We start from the raw sequence: 21226 nt of genomic DNA on the forward strand, positions 1-21226 counted from the left end.
AGAAAATTTTTAATATAAAATTTTTAATTTGTTTTGCGTCGAATAGAAATTAATTTTAACTTTCATCTTTTTAATATTCTTAGAACTATTCATAACACAAACTTCCTCCACATAACTATTTCTATCTTTCTTCAGATTTGTTGTTCCGTTTTATTTTTCTCGAAAAATGTTTTTGATTTTTGTATTTTCTTAAAAATTTGTTCTTTGTCCTTGTATTTTCAAATTGAAGAATTAAATTTGTAACCTTTTAAAAGATTTATTTTTAGTTTATTTATATTTGAATTTAGTATTTAGTTTGAGTTTATAAAATTTACAAAAAGAACTAAATTAGTATAATATATGATAAACTAAATTTAACATTTGGTGATATTTTTTTTAAATTTACGTTAAACGTTACTATATATAAAAATATACCAATCATTTTTCATATGAATAAAATTATTAAAAACAAAAAATAAAAAATATGGGGTCAAACCAAACCCGTATCCATATATATATATATATATATATATATATATATATATATATATATATATATATATATATATATATATATATATATATATATATATATATATATATATATATAAACTCTAAATAAGTTTACACATAAGAAATTGAAATCTATTATAAAAAAAATTATAACTTATGTAACAACTTATCATACTATTTATATAAAATTTGATTTTTCAAATTTATAGCAATTAACTTATCCGGGACATTGAATATTTAAACTCTATACTTTTACAAAAATTTTCAAGCATTTTTTCTCCTTTCTTTTAACTCAAAATTTATAGAAAAAATCAACTTTACATATTTTTTAAGTTTGGTAACTAATTAGTCAAATTTTAAAATATAAAGGAGAAAAAAACAAAATTCAACAAAACAAAAAAAAAAGTGCACCAACCTAAAACATATTTAACTAATTATTTTATTCTTAGTGATGAAACACATGGGCAATCCAACAAAAAAAAAATCATAATTCTATTTCAAATTGGCAACCACAAAAGATACTGCACTTGAGAAGAAAAAAAAAAAGATTTCTGGACCCATTTCTTTGAAAAGGTACATGCGAAAGAGTGAAGATAAAAAAGTGAGTGACAAAGACGATTGCATGAAAAATATTAGTATGAAAAAATTGTCTCTTTCAGCATAACATAAGGAAATTGTCCAACTTTTTGCCTCTTATAAAATTCAATTTCCTTTATTACAATATTTTTTTCAGATGAACTTATATTTTTTTGGCTTATATTTTTAATCTTTTAAATTAAACTTGATCACGTGATTAAAAACTAATTGTTTAAATTATTAAATCAAGCTTTGTTTCCAAATTTATAAACTTTGTTTAAATTTTTCCAAAAATAATAATATTCCCGGACACGCTCAACTGCACTAATTAATCTCTTTCCTACCCTTTTTATCACTTTTAAAGTAATCTCTCGTAGAAAAATATATATTTTAAAAATGAAATATGGTAACTTAGGTTTCGTAAAAAAAATGCAATTATTCCAAAAGTATTCAAATTCTTTCTACTCGTGAATACAAAAATATCGACTTATTTTATTTGATTTCAATTATATATTTAACATGTTCAGTACTAAAAGTATCTAGATTGGAACGATTTATATGTTTGAAAAATTATTACTAATATTACTCTTAAATAATATTTTGTTACGATAAAATAGGATAAATTATGAAAATACAAATTACAACAATTTGATTCTCTCTCTTTTATCTGCGAAAATAAATAAGATATTCATGCAATGAAACCATTCACAAAATGTACAAACTTGCTATGCATAGGCGATAAATGCTATTAAAATACATAATAAAAACTATTGTTTATTAAAGATATTTAAGAGAACAAAAAAAAAATTAAAAATTAACGATATATAAACAGATTTTTTCTTTTGTGTCCACATTTTATTTTTCCAGTTTTATCCATAACTATTATATTAAAAATTAATTATTTTATAAACAGTTTATCCTTAACTGTTATTTTAAAAATTATTTTATTTGACAATTATTTTAAAAATTAATTATATATGTCAAAAGTAAATATTATTGATCTTAACTCAAATCTATGTGAAAATTAAAAACTGTGAACACGCAAGTGCTATCCCCAATTTTTCTTCTTGTACCTCCAAGTTTGAGTGTGAAGACCATTTTGTCCTTCAAAAAACTATAAATTATAAAACTGAATATGTTTGTAGCCGACACCCCAAGAATGAAAGTCGGTAACACCGGATTCTGAAAGTCCGTAACACCAGATTTTGAAAGCCGGTAATACCAGATTCTGAAAATCGGTAATACCGGATTCTGAAAACCGGTAACACCAGTTTCTGAAAGTCGGTGACACCAGATTCTGAAAGCGAGTAACATTGAAGTTTAATAAAACAAACTTTCATGACATACTACAACCACGACGAAATATTATAATTTAAAAATATAAAGATTGGAGATGGGTATGGCATAGTGAAACTCGTCTTGCCCCGCTCATTGTCATCCCTAATAAAGATCAACATCGACCACAAACATTTTGATCTCCTCAACTGCTCTCCGCACGTTCTTCACAACCATCATCTGTACAATGCTCGCAATGCGTCTTAGTGCATCTTGCAAGGGTAACAAGTAAAAACATATGAATGTTATCTAATGAAAATGTTATAATGATTCTGTAAATAAAGTTACTCACTCGTAAGTTGTCTGATGACTTTTTTCTTCTCGGTACATGTACATTATTTGGGATGTCATGGCAACGTTGGGTACATGTGAACCAATGCAACGACTCAGCATGCATATCCACCACATGTCATAAGATCACTTAACAACAATAGGTATGAGACACTAACGTATATTCCACTCTTGTCCGAAAAAATTTAAATTATACACTCAATAAGATCCAACACGTAAGCTCGTGTGGAATACCCCTAACAACCAAATTAGTGGTGCCATAGATAGGACAAAATTTTCCCATTATAGGTAGATGAGGAAGCATGAACATATGATCTTAATAACTACTAAGTAAGGAGGTATCATATGGACCTCGAGGATATTCAAGTCATTCTTGGTACTCCTATTTCACTTTTCTAACAACTTATGGATTGTCAACAAGGGCTTGAGGGTCGCCAACTAATAACACAACAAAGTACAAAAAAAATTAAAATTGTCCAAATAGAATTTCGCAAACCGATACATCCGCATCCTAAAAATCAATCGGGTTCCAAAAATCGGTAGCATCGGCTTCTGAAAGTTTGTAACACCAGATTCTGAAAGTCGAAAACACTGATTTATGAATGCCAGTAACACCGGTTTCTGAAAACGGGTAACTATTAAAAAGTTGGAGGTGTAGGAAGTAAAATTAAGGGTGCAGGAATAAAAACCCCTTCGTAGACCCATTATTTTTGTGAAAAAATTGGGTTTCCGTTTGCTTTTCTGATGGGCTTCTTCATCCACCCCAAGAATTTTTTCAATACTTCCAAATTCTTTAAAAACTTTTAAATAATTTTTTGATTTTTATTATTTTTATAATACTTGCCAACCGCATCCCTCAAACAATTTTAAAAAAAGAAATCATAGTTGGAACGTTACAGTATTTCGACGTTTAAAAACATTATCAGATTTTTAAATAGTTAAAAAATTTATTGAATTTCAAAATTCAGTTAAAAATATTATCGAATTTTAAAATTCAATACAAACAGTTACCAAATTTCGAAATATATATATATATATATATATATATATATATATATATATATATCGAACTCTTATTTTTATATAACGTATTACGAAAAACAATTAAAATTAAAAATAGAACTTTAAATAAAATAAAAAAAAAAAACAAAACTAAGAATAAAAAACACAATTTAAAAATATATATTATTTTATTTTATTTTTAAAATTTAATTTATATATAATGTATTGAAAAAATAAATAAAATTAAAAAGTAATAAAACTGAAATTAACATTAATAAAAAAAATAAAGAAGAATATATATATATATATATATATATTATTTTTCTTTTCTTTTTGTGTTTTGTTTTTTGTTCTTTGTTTTTTAAATTTTTTTTACAAAGAATATGTTATTTAAAAAAAATTAAAATAATATATATATATATATATATATATATATAATAAAATCTAACCTAATATAAAGTGAAATGATTTTACATAATTTTTTCTGAAAAATAAAAGTTACAAAATTATTGATTCAAAAAGTTTTTCTTTTTAATTACATATTTAGGTAAGATGCAAACTTAAATGAGTGTGAGTTATTTGTTTATTAGTACTGTTATTATTTAATGTATTATAAACATAAATAAAATTAAAAATGAATAAATTTAAAAAATATTAACCTTTAAACAAAAAAAAACTAAATTAATATATATATATATATATATATATATTGCTTTATTTTTTTTAATTTAATTTATATATAATGTATTAAGAAAAATAAATAATATATATGTATAAATTTTAAATTATTTTTTTATTTTTCTTAATTTTAATTTTTTAAACTTTAAACTCAAAGCCTTAAATATTAATGTAAAATTATATATATTAAAATTTGTTAAGTTTTTTGATCTAATTTCAAAATTCGATAGTTTTTTTAATGGATAAAATTTTGAAATTCAATACTATATTTAACCTGAATTTCAAAATTCGATACGTATTTGAGAGGTGTTAGTCAAAAAATAAAAGATCATTTAAGAGATTTTGGGGTGCAAAAGAAAAGTTTACGGTGTAGAGAGAAACCCCTTTTATGTTGAAGTAGTTTTTTTAGCCCAGCAGCTGAAAAATAATAAGCAATTATAACCCATTGTAGTTTTGTGAAACCCAGTCAAAATAAAATCTTGCAACAGCTCGAAGATTTTGTAAAAACTTTTAGTTTATATGTTATGATTTTACTAATAAACTACTTGTCCTTTTTTTTTTTTTCAGAAAACAAAAATCAAAGAAGATTATTGTGTATGGTTGAATAACAAACCTAAATATTATGAAATATTTGACTTTTATGTATATTTTGAATGTTAAAATATTATAGTATTGGATTGTAATATTGCATTTCATTTCGTGTATTAGCATGAATTAAAAAAGGTGGTAATTATTAATGAAAAAGACAAATAAAAACTTTAAATAAGCACAAGTGATGAAAATACAAGTACGTGTATTTAAGAGATAACTAGGTTTTGTTATTATATAACCTACAAAAGAAGACTATATATTTTGGTGTTCCTCTTAAACATATGATTCATGCAGATGGAAATAGAACAATAGCACATGTGTAAGCATGTGCAGATCACATGCCTTATAGATCCAAACCAAGCATCAAACATGAAAAAAAAAAAAAAAAAAAACTACACTCATGTTTGCTTTAAGTTCAACCAAATGTGTTGGAATCTTTGCCTTCAATTCATGGGTGCCTACGAATACAACCATGAAACATGATCCTTAATAAACAAAGAAATGGGGTATGATTGTCTGCATGCTTCATCTTGTTTGAGCATTTTCTGACAGGTAGCTTAGGTAACCAAAAAGTTCTGATCACAATCATCTCAAACCATAACATAACATGGCATCATCATTAATTGATTAATTAAAGTAATAAGAGATTAAAGTACTCATTCCTGTCTTTGATGAACTACTTGAAGATGAATCTAATGCATGAAATAAACTTAAAAAAACCTTCAAGGCTTTTGCTTTTTTAATTATTATGAGACCCCACAACCACTCTTGTTTACTGTTCTAACAAAGTATATCTTCTAATCCTTTGTGTCATTTCTCTTGACCAATCTTGCAATAATTGATTGATTCAACTCTTCATTTTCTTCATTCTATGTATGGAAGAGTAGGTGAAGTGAAAAAGCATAAGCTAATATATATATATATATATATATATATATATATATATATATATATAACGATCTTATATTATGAGTTATATATTCTCGATAATAAATAAAAGGTTAAATATCAATACAAGAAAATTTTTAATTAAAAATTAATTTTAAAAATCAAAATAGTTACTCAACCGATTTACAAAATTAAAAATTATTTGTTACTAAAATAGTTACAATTATAAATAAAAGGTTATAATTAGTCATTAATTAATTAAAAATTAATTTAGAAACTAAGTCATTTTAATAATCAAAACTTAGATAGCTAATTTTTAGTAACTAATTTTCTTTGGTAATCAAAACCATGGTATCTAATTTTAAAGATCAATTTGCTGACCAACTATCATTTTTTACTAATAATAGTGAGTATTTTAGTAACCAATAAGTTAGTTTTGTAAATTAATATCTAAATTTATTATTATCGTTACTAATCATTATTGGTCACTATTTAAAAGTTTTCTTGTGGTGTATGTTTTAATCCTTAAACTTTGATGTGAAATTGACATTTAAGTCTCAAACTTTGATACAGTTTGTTTTCAAACTTTGATATAGTTTGGTCTCAAAATTTAAAAATAAATAAATATAATTTTCTTAAATCAACTTAGTTAAAATTTTATGAGCTACTTACATTATTTGATACGTTTCAACTTTAACACGTTTCAACTTGAATGTAAGCTTGAAACACAGTTTAATACATAAAAAAATGTTGTTAAATTAAAAAGATTATATTTATTCAATTTTAAATTTACAATAAAAATATATAAAAGTTTAGGACATGAAAAATTCAATTTTACGTCCAAATTGAAGAACTACAAATATATTTAACAGAAAAATAAATTTTATTTACATAAAAATTAAATATTAAAATTATGTTTAATTTTAATTATCTAAAAGGTATAAATACACATTTGGTACCCAAACTTTTTCGGAAAGTTCAATGTGGTACCCGAACTTTAGGAATGTTCAATTTGGTACCCCAATTTTCTAAAGAGGTTCAATTTGGTCCTCTCCGTTAAGTTGAACTTTAGTAAATAAGTTTAATTACAACTTATATATAAACTCCAACTTAACGGAGATGACCAAATTGAACCTCTTTAGAAAATTGGGGTACCAAATTGAACATTCCTAAAGTTCGGGTACCACATTGAACTTTCCGAAAAAATTTGAGTACCAAATGTGTATTTATACCTATCTAAAATTATTAATGAAGATTACGACTTAGGCACTCTCATACTTTTAAAAATAATCACTATCGTATCTTCCTTTAACCCTTAGTCTAGTCCACACAAATCTAATTATAATATGTTGTTTGTTCTTTTATAAAAAAGCACTTGGAGATTCTCGTCCTAATTGTATAATTAAATATACTATTTAACATTGACGGTCCCATTTCATTAGTGTTTTGTAAAAAGGTAGAAGACAAATTATGAGGGAAAAGTAGATTGCTTCTGCTTTTACAAGCAAAAGGAGGAATTTGGTTTCAGAAAATTGGCTACTTTAGTCTCATTAATTAACAATGTAATATTAATTGTTATATCTATTTCATTTTTATATAATATTGTCCAATGAAACGTGCGCAGCACCAAATGATTTTGCAACATTCCATCTACTAGTTGTTGGTGTGTGACTAAAATATATACATGTTTTGGGGCCCAAAGATGAAAATTTTTTTCTTCCTCTATAGCGAAAGATACTAATTACTCTTTGGTTCAATGGTGCTCTTTCACGGTTGTGAAATGGCCAACCAAACACTATTTATTATTTACGATCAAAATTTCAGCACTTGGACCAACCAAAATTTAAAATGAAAGTTCAGTCGGCGTTAGTTCCGGGATATATATATATATATATATATATATATATATATATATATATATATATATATATATATATATATATATATATATATATATAATTACACTTGAAAAATTTGCCTATGACTATGATATATTTTGGAAAAGATAAAAGTTAATCTGAAGTTTTAATAAGTTAATTTTCTAAATTTAATATAATCAAGTATAATTATGCTTAAACATTGTTATTACACAAATTGAGAAAAGAACGTCCAATTTTAAATAGTTCAGTTCTTGTATTTTTATTTTTTTTTGTTTTTAGTGATTTTAAATGGAAGAATGATATTTTGACCAACTTTTTTTGATCCATTTTTAACTCATCACTCTCATCACCCTTTATTTATCTATTTTGATTTTATTTTTAGTGGTGTGACATGATAATCTAAGGGTGATTAGAATGGTAGGTTAAAAATGAGTCAAAATATCATTATCCTTTTAAATGATTGTCATTTTTTACCAGATTAAGATTGTGTTTGGATTAAGGGATAGATGGTGTGATTTGAACAGATTTAAGATGAAAGTTTATGTATGATGTGATGGGTATGATAAATTAAAAAAATGTTTTAATAGATAAATTTAGATGATTACCATTTTACCCTTAAAGATAAAGATAATATCAATTTAAATATAAATAATAAAAATGAAATTAAAATTTTTATTTAAAACTATAACAATATAATTTATAATAATAATAATAATTATTATTATTATTATTACAACTTTTTGTTTTTATGAGAATTAAAGAAACATATTAGTTTTTGAAATGTACAATATTGAAAATATTTCATGTCTATGATTTATTCCAAAAAGTTCTTTCCTCGCTGCCGCATGCAACTATTAGAGGGTATGTTAGTCAAATATTAAAAATAACAATACATTCACTCATTTCTCTTTAAAACTTCAAGATGAATCCTTACCTCCATCCCTTTATGCCCACTCTCATGTATATTGTTCTAAATCACCAGAAACAAACATTCTTAATGAATGGATATCCATCCTCATCAATAGTTTAAGCCCCTAAAACAAACACTACCTAGAAGGTGGATATCACACAATTGAGTAAATATATGTTATATAAAAAAGATTTTTGTTTTTATGTATATATTTTGTTTTCATTTTTGTGGGTCACATTTTTTAAATTAAATTAATTATTTTATCAATTTTATTTTTTAAATAGCATTTTTAAATTTAAATAATAATTTATAATAAAATATTTATCTACATATAAACATATACAATTATTTATAGTTATTTTTATAATTATAATAGTAATTTTGTTAACTTTTGTTACCATAATAAGAAAAGTTGAACACTTATATATGTGTGGTCATGTGTTTTCCATGCTGAGTAATAAATGTTAATAAAATGTATTTGTAAAACTTTCTAATATGTCAACCGATTTATAGTACTGTATTAAATCTTCTGTGTATAAAAGCATTAGCGTGGTTGTCTAATAAATAATTATTGCTTAATTTATTTAGTTAAATATGTAGAATTAGTACGTAATCTAAGTTATTCAAATCTCAGTTCAATTATGTAAATCCGAGTTCATCTAAACTTTAAATTATTACAAACATAATTATGTTTTTTTGAAAGTTGGATTTGATAAAAAATATTTTAAGAAAATCTTTGAAAGATATTAGATTTGTACAATGCAACAAATCATGGAGACTCCTTCCAACTGCAAACTTTTAAAAACCTAACAATTGCGTCTCAAAAGAAATAGATTGACTCGTTTGTTTCATTATCTTATTCCATAAAAAGAATACATAGAAGCTTGTGTAGATTTTCTAATTGTAGAAGCAAAGTATGCACAATAAAGAAAAGGAGACAAGTTTCATGGCATATGGGTTTGATTTAAACACCAAGTAGCTTAATTAAAAAGATAATCACAAGATAATGAGAGTGAAGTGAAGAAATGAAGTGATCATTTTCATAAAATGTCAGAAGTGGGTTTCACTTTGTTTTCATCCCAAAAGTGAAGTATTGCTTGGATTCATCACTTTCCTTTTGTTTGATGCCACTTAGGTCATTTAGGTGTGTTAGGTTCAAAGTCCATCACTTCCATTCTCATTTTTTCACACCTATTATCACCCAAACAACCAACTTCTCTTTCTCCATCAATTTTTTTTTTCTTTTTAAAAGAAATAGACAAATTATCAGAATGTTTAATGATAATGCAATTTTCTTACAAACTTTATGACATATATTAGTCTAAATATTTTTAATTAATGGACCACTTTCTCATCAGAATAATTTAATTCAAACGAATATGACAGATCAAAATAAAAACTTCAGACTTTGTCTGCTGCAAGTAACCGTACAATGTTACTTCTCTGTATTATATATGATTATAATATAAAGTGTGAATATTATTAATTTTATTATTGTTTATTTGATTCACATTATAAATATGTGCATGTGTTTAGGTTGAACCTATTTACTCTTCTTTCCAACCAGGGAGGAGGGCAATCAAGTGGTTATTAAATAATCATAAGTCTGACTGTACGGTCAATGATGGACCACGTGTCCAGCTTAATATGGGGCCTGCCACATTTGACCCTTCCAACCAAACTTCCTAATTCCAAACACTTTCTTCAATGATCATAAATACATGTTTTTTAAACCTCCGTAATTAGATACATCTGTGTTCAAACTAGATAATATAATAAATGTTGCATTTTTTAAATATTTTTTTTTATATAACTGAATGTTCAGAATTTAAATTCAAAACAGCTTATTAAAATTAAAATATATGCACAAAAGCAGGTAAGGAAAGTAAAGAGAAGAAAAGAAAAGAAAAGCTTTTTTTTTTTCAGGTCAAAGGAAGAAAAATTGCAAACAATTAGTAATTTATTTAATGTGCTGTTCATCATTTGGCGCTTTTTTTAGTGCAAATTCTATTGATATTAAAATTATTTTTAGTGCAAATTCTATTGATATTAAAATTATTTTTAGCGGCGACTTCGCCGTTTTTCTCTTTCTCCCTCTGTCTGTTTGTTTCTGCACTTTTTATTTTTGCTGTTCAGAAACCGTGTTTGCGACTCTTTTACACATAACACATTCTTTTCTCTTGTTTTTGTTTTTGGAATCTGGTTCAGGATCTTGTACCCTCTTTGATTCCTTCTCACTTCTGGGTTTCTCTTTTTGTCTTCAGCAACGCTCCCACCCAAAACGTAACTAAGTGTCATCGCTTCAGTTCAGTTTTTTTTTTTTTTTCTAGTGTGTGAATTGGTGAGTGGAGGCGTCATATTTTCCCAGAACATGTTCCCGTTTTCTTTTCTGGCTACTTTTTGCTGTCAGTGTTTTGATCTGTCATCTTATGTTTCTTCAAAGTGTGTTTTTGTGTCTGATAGTGGCTGCTTAACTGGGTATATGTATGCATGTTTTTTCATTTTTTTTTAATTTGCGTTATTCTGTTGCTGCTAAAGAGAGGAAAAAAAAAGAGGCTTTGTGGGGTGAATGAAAGAAGAGTAAAAATGAAAAGGGTGCCATGCTTATGTGAATCTGGGTTGAGATTTCAATGGTGGTTTGGAACTTGTTGCGTGATTTTGATTTTGTTCTCATTTTCCTGATTTCTGTTCCTTGTTAGATTTGATTGATAGAAAAAAGTGGATAAAGTTTCAGGATTTATGCATTTCAGATTGGTATAGAGGAGAAGATTAGGATTAGAATTAGGATTAGGATTGTCGCTGATTTCTTTCTATTTGGGACTTTGATGCATTTCTTGTTCCGTGTGCTAGTGGTTTTGGTAAATTCTAGTTTTGAACAGACGTGATGGGTGGTAACTGGTGAAGTTGTTGATGATAAGTTATGCTTGATCGATTGTTTCAACATTATGGTGATGTCATTGTCCAACTTCCAGCATTGATTATTCATCCCGAGATTTTTATTTTCTTCTTCTGAGTGTTATACACTTCCGAAGACTTTTTGACAATGACTTTGAAAATTAAGAGTAAAAGCCTTCAATTGACTGGTTCAAGTTCAATGTTGTAAACCAGACACCAAGAAAATCTGTATATTAGTCTATTACTGGTGGCATATAATTGACCATGTTTTGTTGCTTGCTATGGCAGGTATATCAATGGATTGGATGATCAATAATAGGAAAGTGTAGAGCAGAAAAGGGGAGAGATGAAAGAGGAGTCAACTGGGCTTATCATAGGGATTTCCATAGGTGTGGTGATTGGAATTGCTTTGGCAATTTCTGCGTTGTTCTGTTTCAGATATCATCGGAAACGATCACAGATAGGTAATAGCAGTTCCCGGAGAGCAGCTGCCATACCCATCCGCCAAAATGGTTTTGATTCTTGCACTATTCTATCAGACTCAACCTTGGGTCCAGATTCACCTGTGAGGTCTGCACGAAATGGCACATCTTTCTGGCTTGAGGGCTTCAAGAAGAGTAGCAACATGGTGTCAGCATCTGGAATACCAGAATATTCATACAAGTATGTTTATGTTTCTTGTCTTGTCTTATAGTGAGTTAACTGCATGTGTCATTCTTCCTGTTCTAAGATGATCCTTGGATGACTTTAAACTACAATAAGTGCTTCATTGTTGTCTCTTATTCCATTCTCATGTCTGAAAGTTTGCAAGTTTAGTGACTAGTGAAATCAAGTTACCAATGGTTTGAACAAAGAACAATTTCTTTCATGTCATATATTATCTTTCTGTTGAAGTCTTTTTTTCATCTATGCTTCAGGGATTTGCAAAAGGCTACATATAATTTTACAACACTAATAGGACAAGGTGCCTTTGGTCCTGTTTATAAAGCTCAGATGTCTACTGGGGAGACTGTTGCGGTTAAAGTTCTCGCAACTAATTCTAAGCAAGGGGAGAAAGAATTTCATACAGAGGTGATTTTTTGTTATATGTAATACTTTTGTACATTTTTCTTTTCTAAACTTGATATGAATAATTGTCAACTTGGCATGTTTTCATTTTAGATAACTTAATTCCAATTGGGAGTAACAGTTGTGTTGTAACAAGTGTGATTAATTTTTCTGCTTCAGTACGGACCAGCGTAATTTACCAATGTTTATCTTCTATGTTCTTTCAATTTTTCTCAGGTTATGCTGTTGGGAAGGTTACATCATAGGAATCTGGTCAATTTGGTCGGTTATTGTGCGGAAAAGGGTCAACATATGCTTATTTATGTGTACATGAGTAAAGGCTGCTTGGCTTCCCACTTGTACAGTAAGTTAGCTATCTATGTTTTTTTTTTGTTAACAAACTTTTATGCCACTCATGGCACTTGCTCAATGGATTAGATCAATTAATTTTGATTAGCAACTGTTAAAGTAACTGAATTGGGATTGGTTTTTGGTTTGAATTCAGTGATTAAAGTAGTGAGGCTTAGGCTTTGGCTTAACATTATCCAATTCAATAGGACTGACTCCATCAATTTGAGGAATGATGCTATTCTTTTCATGTTCAACTTCCATCTGCAATAATAACTGAAGCATATATACTTGTCTCTATATTAAGGTGAAGAGAATGGTGCTCTGGGTTGGGAATTGAGAGTTCATATAGCTTTAGACGTAGCAAGAGGAATAGAGTATCTTCATGATGGAGTAAGTTCTGCACTAAGAGAATTCTGCATTTTTTATATAGTATTGTATTGTAATCATATTATTTGTAATGATTTCAGGCAGTTCCTCCTGTAATCCATCGAGATATAAAATCTTCCAATATTCTCTTGGACCAGTCCATGCGAGCCAGGGTATGCGATTGCTATTTCTTTCACACTAAGTGTTTGTTGAAATGCTTCTTATGCTGTTGATGTTGAATCAAACAGGTTGCTGATTTTGGACTCTCTCGAGAAGAGGTGGTGGATAAACAAGCTGCAATTCGGGGTACCTTTGGGTATCTTGATCCTGAGTATATATCTTCAGGAACATTCACCAAAAAAAGTGATGTATACAGTTTTGGGGTTTTGCTTTTTGAACTTATAGCAGGCAGAAATCCTCAGCAAGGTCTAATGGAATATGTTGAGCTAGTAAGATCTCTCTCTATGCCTCCTTCTGTACCTGACATGAAACTGTTCCATCATTCCATCAACATCACTATGCATTTTTTTGTTGTTGTTGAACTCTGATCAGGCAGCAATGAACAGTGAGGGGAAAGTTGGTTGGGAGGAGATAGTTGATTCTAGGCTTGAAGGAAAATGTGAGTTTGAAGAGGTGAATGAAGTGGCAGCCCTTGCCTACAAATGCATCAACCGTGTCCCAAAGAAACGCCCTTCAATGAGGGACATTGTGCAAGTTTTGACACGAATTCTCAAGTCCAGGCACCAAAGGAATCATCATCACGAGAAGTCACTCTCAGCCACAGGTGATGAAGTTTCCATTGATGTTGATCAGCTAGAAACCAAGACTTCTCTCACTCACCACCACACAAGAGAAGAATCTATAGATAGCAGCACAGCTGACATGTATGATTTGTAGAAGATGCTTTTGCATTTAGCTCAGTTTTTTCATTACATTGAATTTTTTGTATTTGCCTTTGGGTGTGATTTGGCCATAACTTTATACCAGGCACCAGTGATTTGATGATGCCAGACATCATCTTCTGTAATTGTCATAACATTTTCTTTTTTGATTCTGTTTCTCATTTTTTTCTCCTACCCTAGTTCTGTTGTCTCACAGAAATGACACTCAAAATTTGTATATTAACTAACACTTCGAAGAATGAATTTGAAGAACAAAAAAAAGAAGGTTACCTGTCTTGCCCTAAATCTATTTTTATACTCTTTGATGTTAACATCCATGTTATAATTACTTCATGTTGCAACAAACAGATTAATTTTCAATAGTATTAATGTAATAAAAATATATTGTATTATTTGATGAATAAATATGTGTCCACTTTCACATAGGGGTGATAAATAAATATATTTATGCTAATGTTATTGGAATTTATCCAAATTTTGTTGTGAAATCTTTACATTGTCGGGAACATGGATGATGAGTAATGTATGATGTTTTTTAAAAAAAAAATAGTATATATACATATTTATTCCGTATTATCTACTCTTATATTAGTATCCGTACTTTTCATATTTTATCAGATAACTTAAGAAAATTATTTTCAATGATCTCTTTTGTCCTTAATCTCATTTAGTTTAACAAACTATTACTTATTTCTTGTCATATTATTTTTTCATTATCTCTTAGTTGTTCTTTGATTTGTTCAATAATTCTAAAGTCCACTCAAACATATTTAATTATTATTTTTTTAAAATATGTGTTTTATTTTAGTTTTGAAAATTTGATGATGTAAATTTTATTGTCCGGATAACTCCGCGATTTTATTTTTTTATTTTAAAAAAATAAATAAGAGAGTGAAAAGAGAAAAAATATTTAAACTACCTTAAATTTTGATTCCGGGACTATTGAACACAATAAGAACAATATTATATTTTATTTGGTGTAACTTTTTCTTTTGTAAAATATTTATTTCATTCTCATTTATTGAATAAGAGGATGATGATAGAATTTTACTTATGAAATACTCATACTGCTCCTCTTCACCGTTTCTACTTTCGTTTACTTTTTAGATAATTACTTCTGTTCAACGACAACAGATTAAAATCTAATTTGAAGATAGAAAAATGAAAGGAGAAGTAACTCCAAATGGGCCAAAATTTGGGCTCAGGAAGGCCGATATGAAACCCACCGTCCATCTTGAAACCAATCGATACGTCACCGTTTCGTTTGCCCATTTTAGCCTCTCACCACTGCTCTATTCTTCTCACTCTGGCATCCTTTTATCCAAAACCATTATTATCAGAAGCAGAAATAACAAGAGGTTGCAGCAACAATGGCAGCCATGGCTGCTCTTCAGAGCTCAATGACCGGTCTTTCCCTCTCCTCCAACTCTTTCTTAGGCCAGCGCTTTTCCCCCATCACGTTCCCCTCTCTTCTTCCGGTATGCACTTTTCTCTCCACTCATTACTCTTTTCCCAATTTCTTTTTTCAATTCAAGTTTCAATTTTGCCCACTTCGCGTGCTTTCTTTCCCCCAATAACCAAATGGGTCTTCCTCTTTTTAACAATTCATGAAAATTCCTTTTTAGTTTTGCATTGTAAATATGACGATATCATTATTTGTAAGAGCCTGTTCATTCACTGAAATGACTACGTATTTTGACTTTAAGCTGCCTTTGGAACATAGTTGGTAGGTACCACTGGGAACAAATGCAAACTAAGCCCTTGTGGGTGTACATTTTCTTATTGAAGCTATTTAATTGGACTTCCTGTGTTATGTTGTATTCAAAAGTTTTGCTTCGTAGGCTTCAAAGTATCGGTGCTTGAAAATTTGAGATGGGAATTCAAAACTGGTTTTCTCTATTCACTAATCACCTATCTCATACCATATTCCGACCCCTTATAGTGGAAACCCAATAATTCCAACTCTACTTGGTTCATTTGCTCGGTTCTTGTCTATGTGGCACTTTCGAAATTAGGAATTGGCTCAGCAAACTTTTCAGTTGAAGTTGTTTCCCTGTTAGGCTGAAGAAACATATCCTTCAGATGTGGATAATGTAACAAAACTTTAAATTTGTTGTAGCTATTTTTAACTTTGGATTAGTTGTTTTACAATGAGGATCGTTATGAACACACTTTACTACTGATTTAAATTTATTGAAACTACACCATCAGTGGAATGAAAAGTGAGACCTGTCAAAATTTGTGTTTTCGAAAAATTGTAGTCTATAATAGATTGTTCAAAAAAGTATGTTAGAGAATATGTTGTTAGCATTTCTCTTTAGTCTTTACAACTTTGTTAACTTTACTTCTCCACTATACTAGCTTTCACACTTTGGCCCTAATGAAAAAAATTGCTTATCATCTTTTAATGAATTTTTTGTCAGACAAATGAATTGATGGTTATTAACGATAAAATATATCAAGTTTGTAACTGAATTTCATGATTCCATCAAGAGTTTTGTAAACTTGATAATTGTTTATCTTTGTGATATGTAGGGTAAGTCAACAGAGAAGCAATGTCCCATTGTAATGAAGGTTAGTATCAGATTCTTGGTTTATGCATGGCCAATGCGTATTCTTTGCAAAGTTGTTAAGCTCAATCAAAATAGACTAAGAACAGTGCATGTGCAGTCATTTGCAGTTCATTATTTGTTGATACAAGGTGGTAATCAGTTTGATTAAAAATAGTGTGCTTTTATCAAAGCACAATGTAACATGATCCAGGCTCCAGTCAATTCTTGTCAAACAATTTTGGTCTACACTTAATACAAAGATTCTACACAAAAATTTAGCCATATTTTGCTCTGTTAAAAAACAATGTTAAAAACAAATTTAGTACGTAGCTAGCTTCATCACAGATATGCAATTTTGTCACATATATTCATAGTAGGTAGAACTTACAACTAACACTGCATCTTACATTAAGGAAATTGAAGCTAAGCAAATCATAAAGTTTTATTGGTATTATATAGTGTAGCTAGCCTCAATAATCATACTCTTGTGTTGTATTTTTTTCTGCTTCTGCTCTGGCAGCTTAAACGATGGGAACGAAAGAAGTGTAAACCAAACAGTCTTCCTATCTTGCACAAAATGCATGTTAAACTTGGAGATACGGTGCAAATCATAACTGGAAGTGAAAGGGGTAAAGTTGGGGAGATCACTAGAATCTTCAAGCATAACAGCACAATAATAGTGAAAGATTTAAATTTGAAGACAAAGCATGTCAAGAGTAGAGAAGAGGGGGAACCGGGCCAAATTATTAAGGTTGTCCTCATTTCCCATGCTTCACTTTACAAATTCTTTTCCATTTCTGAAACTTCTTCAAGAAATGGAAGTAACTTTTGTTTTTCACATATAAAGTATGCATAATTGGACATACTATTGGTTTTACATCTCAAAATTGCTTATGACAGTTTCTCTACTATAAATGTAGAGATTTTTTCAACTGAAAAGCTATCAAAAGCATATAAAAAATGTTCAAGGATGTGTACATTCAAGGACTAATACTTTTGAGAAACTTGTTTTTCTTTTTTGTTATTCTAATTCCAGATTGAAGGTCCTATCCACAGTTCAAATGTGATGTTGTACTCCAAAGATCAGAAGGTGGCAAGCCGTGTGGGGCACAAAGTCCTTGATAATGGTAAAAAAGTTCGGTACCTTATAAAGACTGGAGAAATAATTGACAGTGCAGAGAATTGGAAGAAACTGAAGGAGGACACTACTAAGAAACCTGAAGAAGCTGCTGCTGCTGCTGCATAATTTTTCTTGTGTGCTTCATTCATTCTCTGGTAATGTAACTCTAGCTGTACTTGTTGTGCTCACTTTTTTTTTTTCATTTTATCATCTGATGTATATTTTGGTCTCTCTGTTGATCTCCATATACAAAAACCAGGGTGATTAAACTTGTCTATTGGTTCTTCACTTTGAGCAAAGTGAATCTTTTTGGAAAGAAATTGTTCATGAAAGTGAGAATGGTTGTTTTTTCTGAGTAACTCTGCTTAATTCAACCAGGTATTTTGGTAATCCAATGGATGCTGATATGAATGAAAGGACAAACTTTTCTTAAAATTAAGTTTTATCAAGAAAAAAAAAACAATTTTTGTCATTATCTACCTTATGGGGTGATTTGTATTAAAAAGAATCTGCGCATGCTCTTGTTAGTGTGTAGTGTTCATCTTTATAATACAATATGGTTTGATTCTAAGTTAGCTTTGACAGAAATGGATTTTTCTATTCTGTTTTTATTCGATAGATCTTAATCACTCCTTGACTCGTGTCGCTTATATATTATTTTTGTTAACGACATCTGCTCCTTTGGTCATTGCTCTTATAGTATAAGTATTTGTTGTGTTCTAATTAATTAAAATCTTGGAATTCTTCTTGATTAAACTTTGTTATGAACTAAAATCTTAATAATTATAAAGGACTAATTATAGATTGGGTTAATATCTAATAATTAAAAATGACTAAAATAGATTACATTAAGATATAAATTTTAGTTAATAAAATGACTAAAAATGTCTTCTCCATTATAAATTTTACAGAACTTTTTCTTTTTTCAACTCCATTAAAGTTTGTTAATAAAATACAACAAAATTTGATTATGCTCTGTACTACAAAATAAATTGGGAACTTTCGCCATACACAGAATATAAACTAGCGATGATGAGTAGTACTTACCACTACTTGTCTCGTTAAAAAAATCTGTTCATTTGATCCTCATATATATATGTAAGAAAATATTTGCAACTTTTTTTGTACCTTTAGATATTTAATATTTTTTAAAATTTTAAATTAAATTGTTTAAAAATAAATCTTTATAATATAAATTCAGGTTAAAAAATTAATTTAAAAATACAATTCAAACAAAATTAAATATATTAATGCAAATATATGTAATTTTTCTAAGAAATTGTACTTACTAAAATATAAACTTTAAAAAAACTATTTTTTAAAATAATATCTATTTCAAGTATAGATTAAAAATAAAAGTATATAAAATTAAATTTTAAATTATTTTTCAATCATTAAAATTTTTCACAAGAATAATTTTATTTTTATCAATTGATTTTTTAGATAAATACACAAATAAATTTCACTGAAAATTACTAGATATCAAATATCAATTGGTTGGATATCATAATAAGTGAACTTCTCTCGTCAACAAACAAATCATTAAAATAACTAAATTCATTATCAATATAATATTGTTATGGATTCAAGTATGCAAATTTTTTTTACCATCCCTATTATAAAATTCATAAATTTTTTAAACAATTACATAACATAATAGAAGCTTGAATGTTTGGATCAAATTAAGATTCGTACTTCATGATACTTAAAAAAAATTGAGGTACCCTTACGCTTTTAAAAAAAATTAAAGATGGAAATACATATTTAAAAGTAAAGTAAGATTAAATATGTTTTTAGTCCCTTAACATTAAGTAAAAATTGGAATTAGTCCATTTTTAAATTTTAGATCAATTTAGTCTTTCATTCTTATAAATACATGAATTTAGTCCTTTTAATCTAATATATATTAGAGATTTACTATTCACAATTGTCTTTTAAAATTTCTCAACCGTTTTATTTCTATAATTATAATAATTTTTTAAACATTTATTCATTGTTATCGACTAATACATGTAATTTGTTAACAATTTTATCTTGGCAAATGCATATAATTTATTTGATAATCTTATGGTCAAAAAAATTATTGTTGGATACATATTTGAAAGATAGATAAATTTGACTATTGCATATTTACAATAACTCAACTTATATATATTGACTTATTGAGTTAAAAATAAGTTAGTTTAACTTTTTTTTTATATAAGTTAAAAATTTTGTTATCTTTTTATAAATTGATGAATAAGACGGGTTGATTCATTTAAAAATATTTTGCTATTGTAATTTATTTTATATTACATTACCATCGTTAGAGTGGGTTAACTTAATTTTTTTTATAGTAGTACAATAAAAGTACTTACATATTTCATCCAATATTATTATAAAAATAATAATTAAAATTACATTGTCAATCTATATAATTTTACAAACAAATAATTAAACATTTAAATTATTTAAATATTATTAATCAAACACTTTAAATAAATATTATTAAATTAAATAATTAAAAATAATAAAAAAATAAAAAAATAAAAAAATAATTTTATTTAAATATTATTAATCAAACACTTTAAAAAAATATTATTAAATTAAATAATTATAAATAATAAAAATTATAATAAAAAATGATAAAAAAATAAAAAAATAATCGATGGATCTCGTATCAACTCACTTTCATTTCAACATGCACGTTAAATGAGATGAGTTCAGTTTCATCCAAATATGAAAAAAAAAAAAAAATCCTTTTTCAACCTAAGTTAAGACTCATGGATTTAAAATCATTTTAATATTTCTATGTGTAGAGTGTGGTGATTCTTTACTCTAGATAAAGGGTAACCAATCTTCATTATTTGTTCATCACCAAATACTTTCATTTATATGATTTGAATTACAAATAAAACACATTTATTGAATGTGGTTTCGAGGTTTATTTTTTCAATCAAATATCAATTCAATTTGGGGAAAGTGTCTTACTAACACAATTTCCTCTTCAATCCTACAACAAAGAATACCTTATAGAATTTTGTATGAATCCAAACTTGATTATCAGTTATTAAAAATTTGTGCATATTTAATTTATACAATAAATTTACCCTTATTCAAAATTTAAATACATGCTTATGATATCTAATTATATTGTATTTTAATAGTACAAAGTTAACTTTCAATTTTTCCATTCTTCATATCCTAAATTAACTAATACAAACTTATGAATGATTTTTTTCTTATTTCTAAAAAATTCCTATCGGGGATATAAAATATACTAATTAAGCCTTCATAAATTGTCAAAACGAATTAAACAATATATTTAAAGTTTTCAAAAAATAATCCATCCCTATGGTACTCTCGAGATT

The 21226-nt window shown here is 27.6% G+C and overlaps 2 protein-coding genes across 3 annotated transcripts; both read left to right on the forward strand.

Annotated features, from left to right (window-relative positions):
• Nucleotides 1–10676: 10676 nt before the first annotated feature.
• CRLK1 (Protein kinase superfamily protein) lies at nucleotides 10677–14353 on the forward strand. Of its 2 annotated transcripts, none has more exons than XM_028072889.2 (8): nucleotides 10677–10926; nucleotides 11827–12201; nucleotides 12456–12609; nucleotides 12823–12949; nucleotides 13241–13326; nucleotides 13404–13475; nucleotides 13551–13751; nucleotides 13855–14353. In XM_028072889.2, exons 2-8 carry the CDS (start codon nucleotides 11885–11887, stop codon nucleotides 14197–14199), a joined length of 1302 nt encoding a protein of 433 aa, XP_027928690.1. In that variant the 5' UTR covers nucleotides 10677–10926; nucleotides 11827–11884; the 3' UTR covers nucleotides 14200–14353. The 2 variants fall into 2 exon arrangements, with proteins under 2 accessions (XP_027928690.1, XP_027928691.1); XM_028072890.2 differs by having other exon boundaries at nucleotides 10701–10984.
• A 1118-nt stretch (nucleotides 14354–15471) lies between these two features.
• On the forward strand, nucleotides 15472–18235 carry RPL24 (Translation protein SH3-like family protein). The gene is made up of 4 exons (XM_028070462.2): nucleotides 15472–15682; nucleotides 16740–16778; nucleotides 17277–17507; nucleotides 17793–18235. The coding sequence occupies exons 1-4, from the start codon at nucleotides 15575–15577 to the stop codon at nucleotides 18000–18002; spliced, it is 588 nt and encodes a 195-aa protein (XP_027926263.1). The 5' UTR covers nucleotides 15472–15574; the 3' UTR covers nucleotides 18003–18235.
• Nucleotides 18236–21226: the final 2991 nt, after the last annotated feature.

This window comes from Vigna unguiculata, chromosome 5 (genome assembly GCF_037176805.1).
Source record: "Vigna unguiculata cultivar grain cowpea cultivar isolate G323 ecotype 2 chromosome 5, ASM3717680v1, whole genome shotgun sequence".
Taxonomy (NCBI): Eukaryota; Viridiplantae; Streptophyta; class Magnoliopsida; order Fabales; family Fabaceae; genus Vigna; species Vigna unguiculata.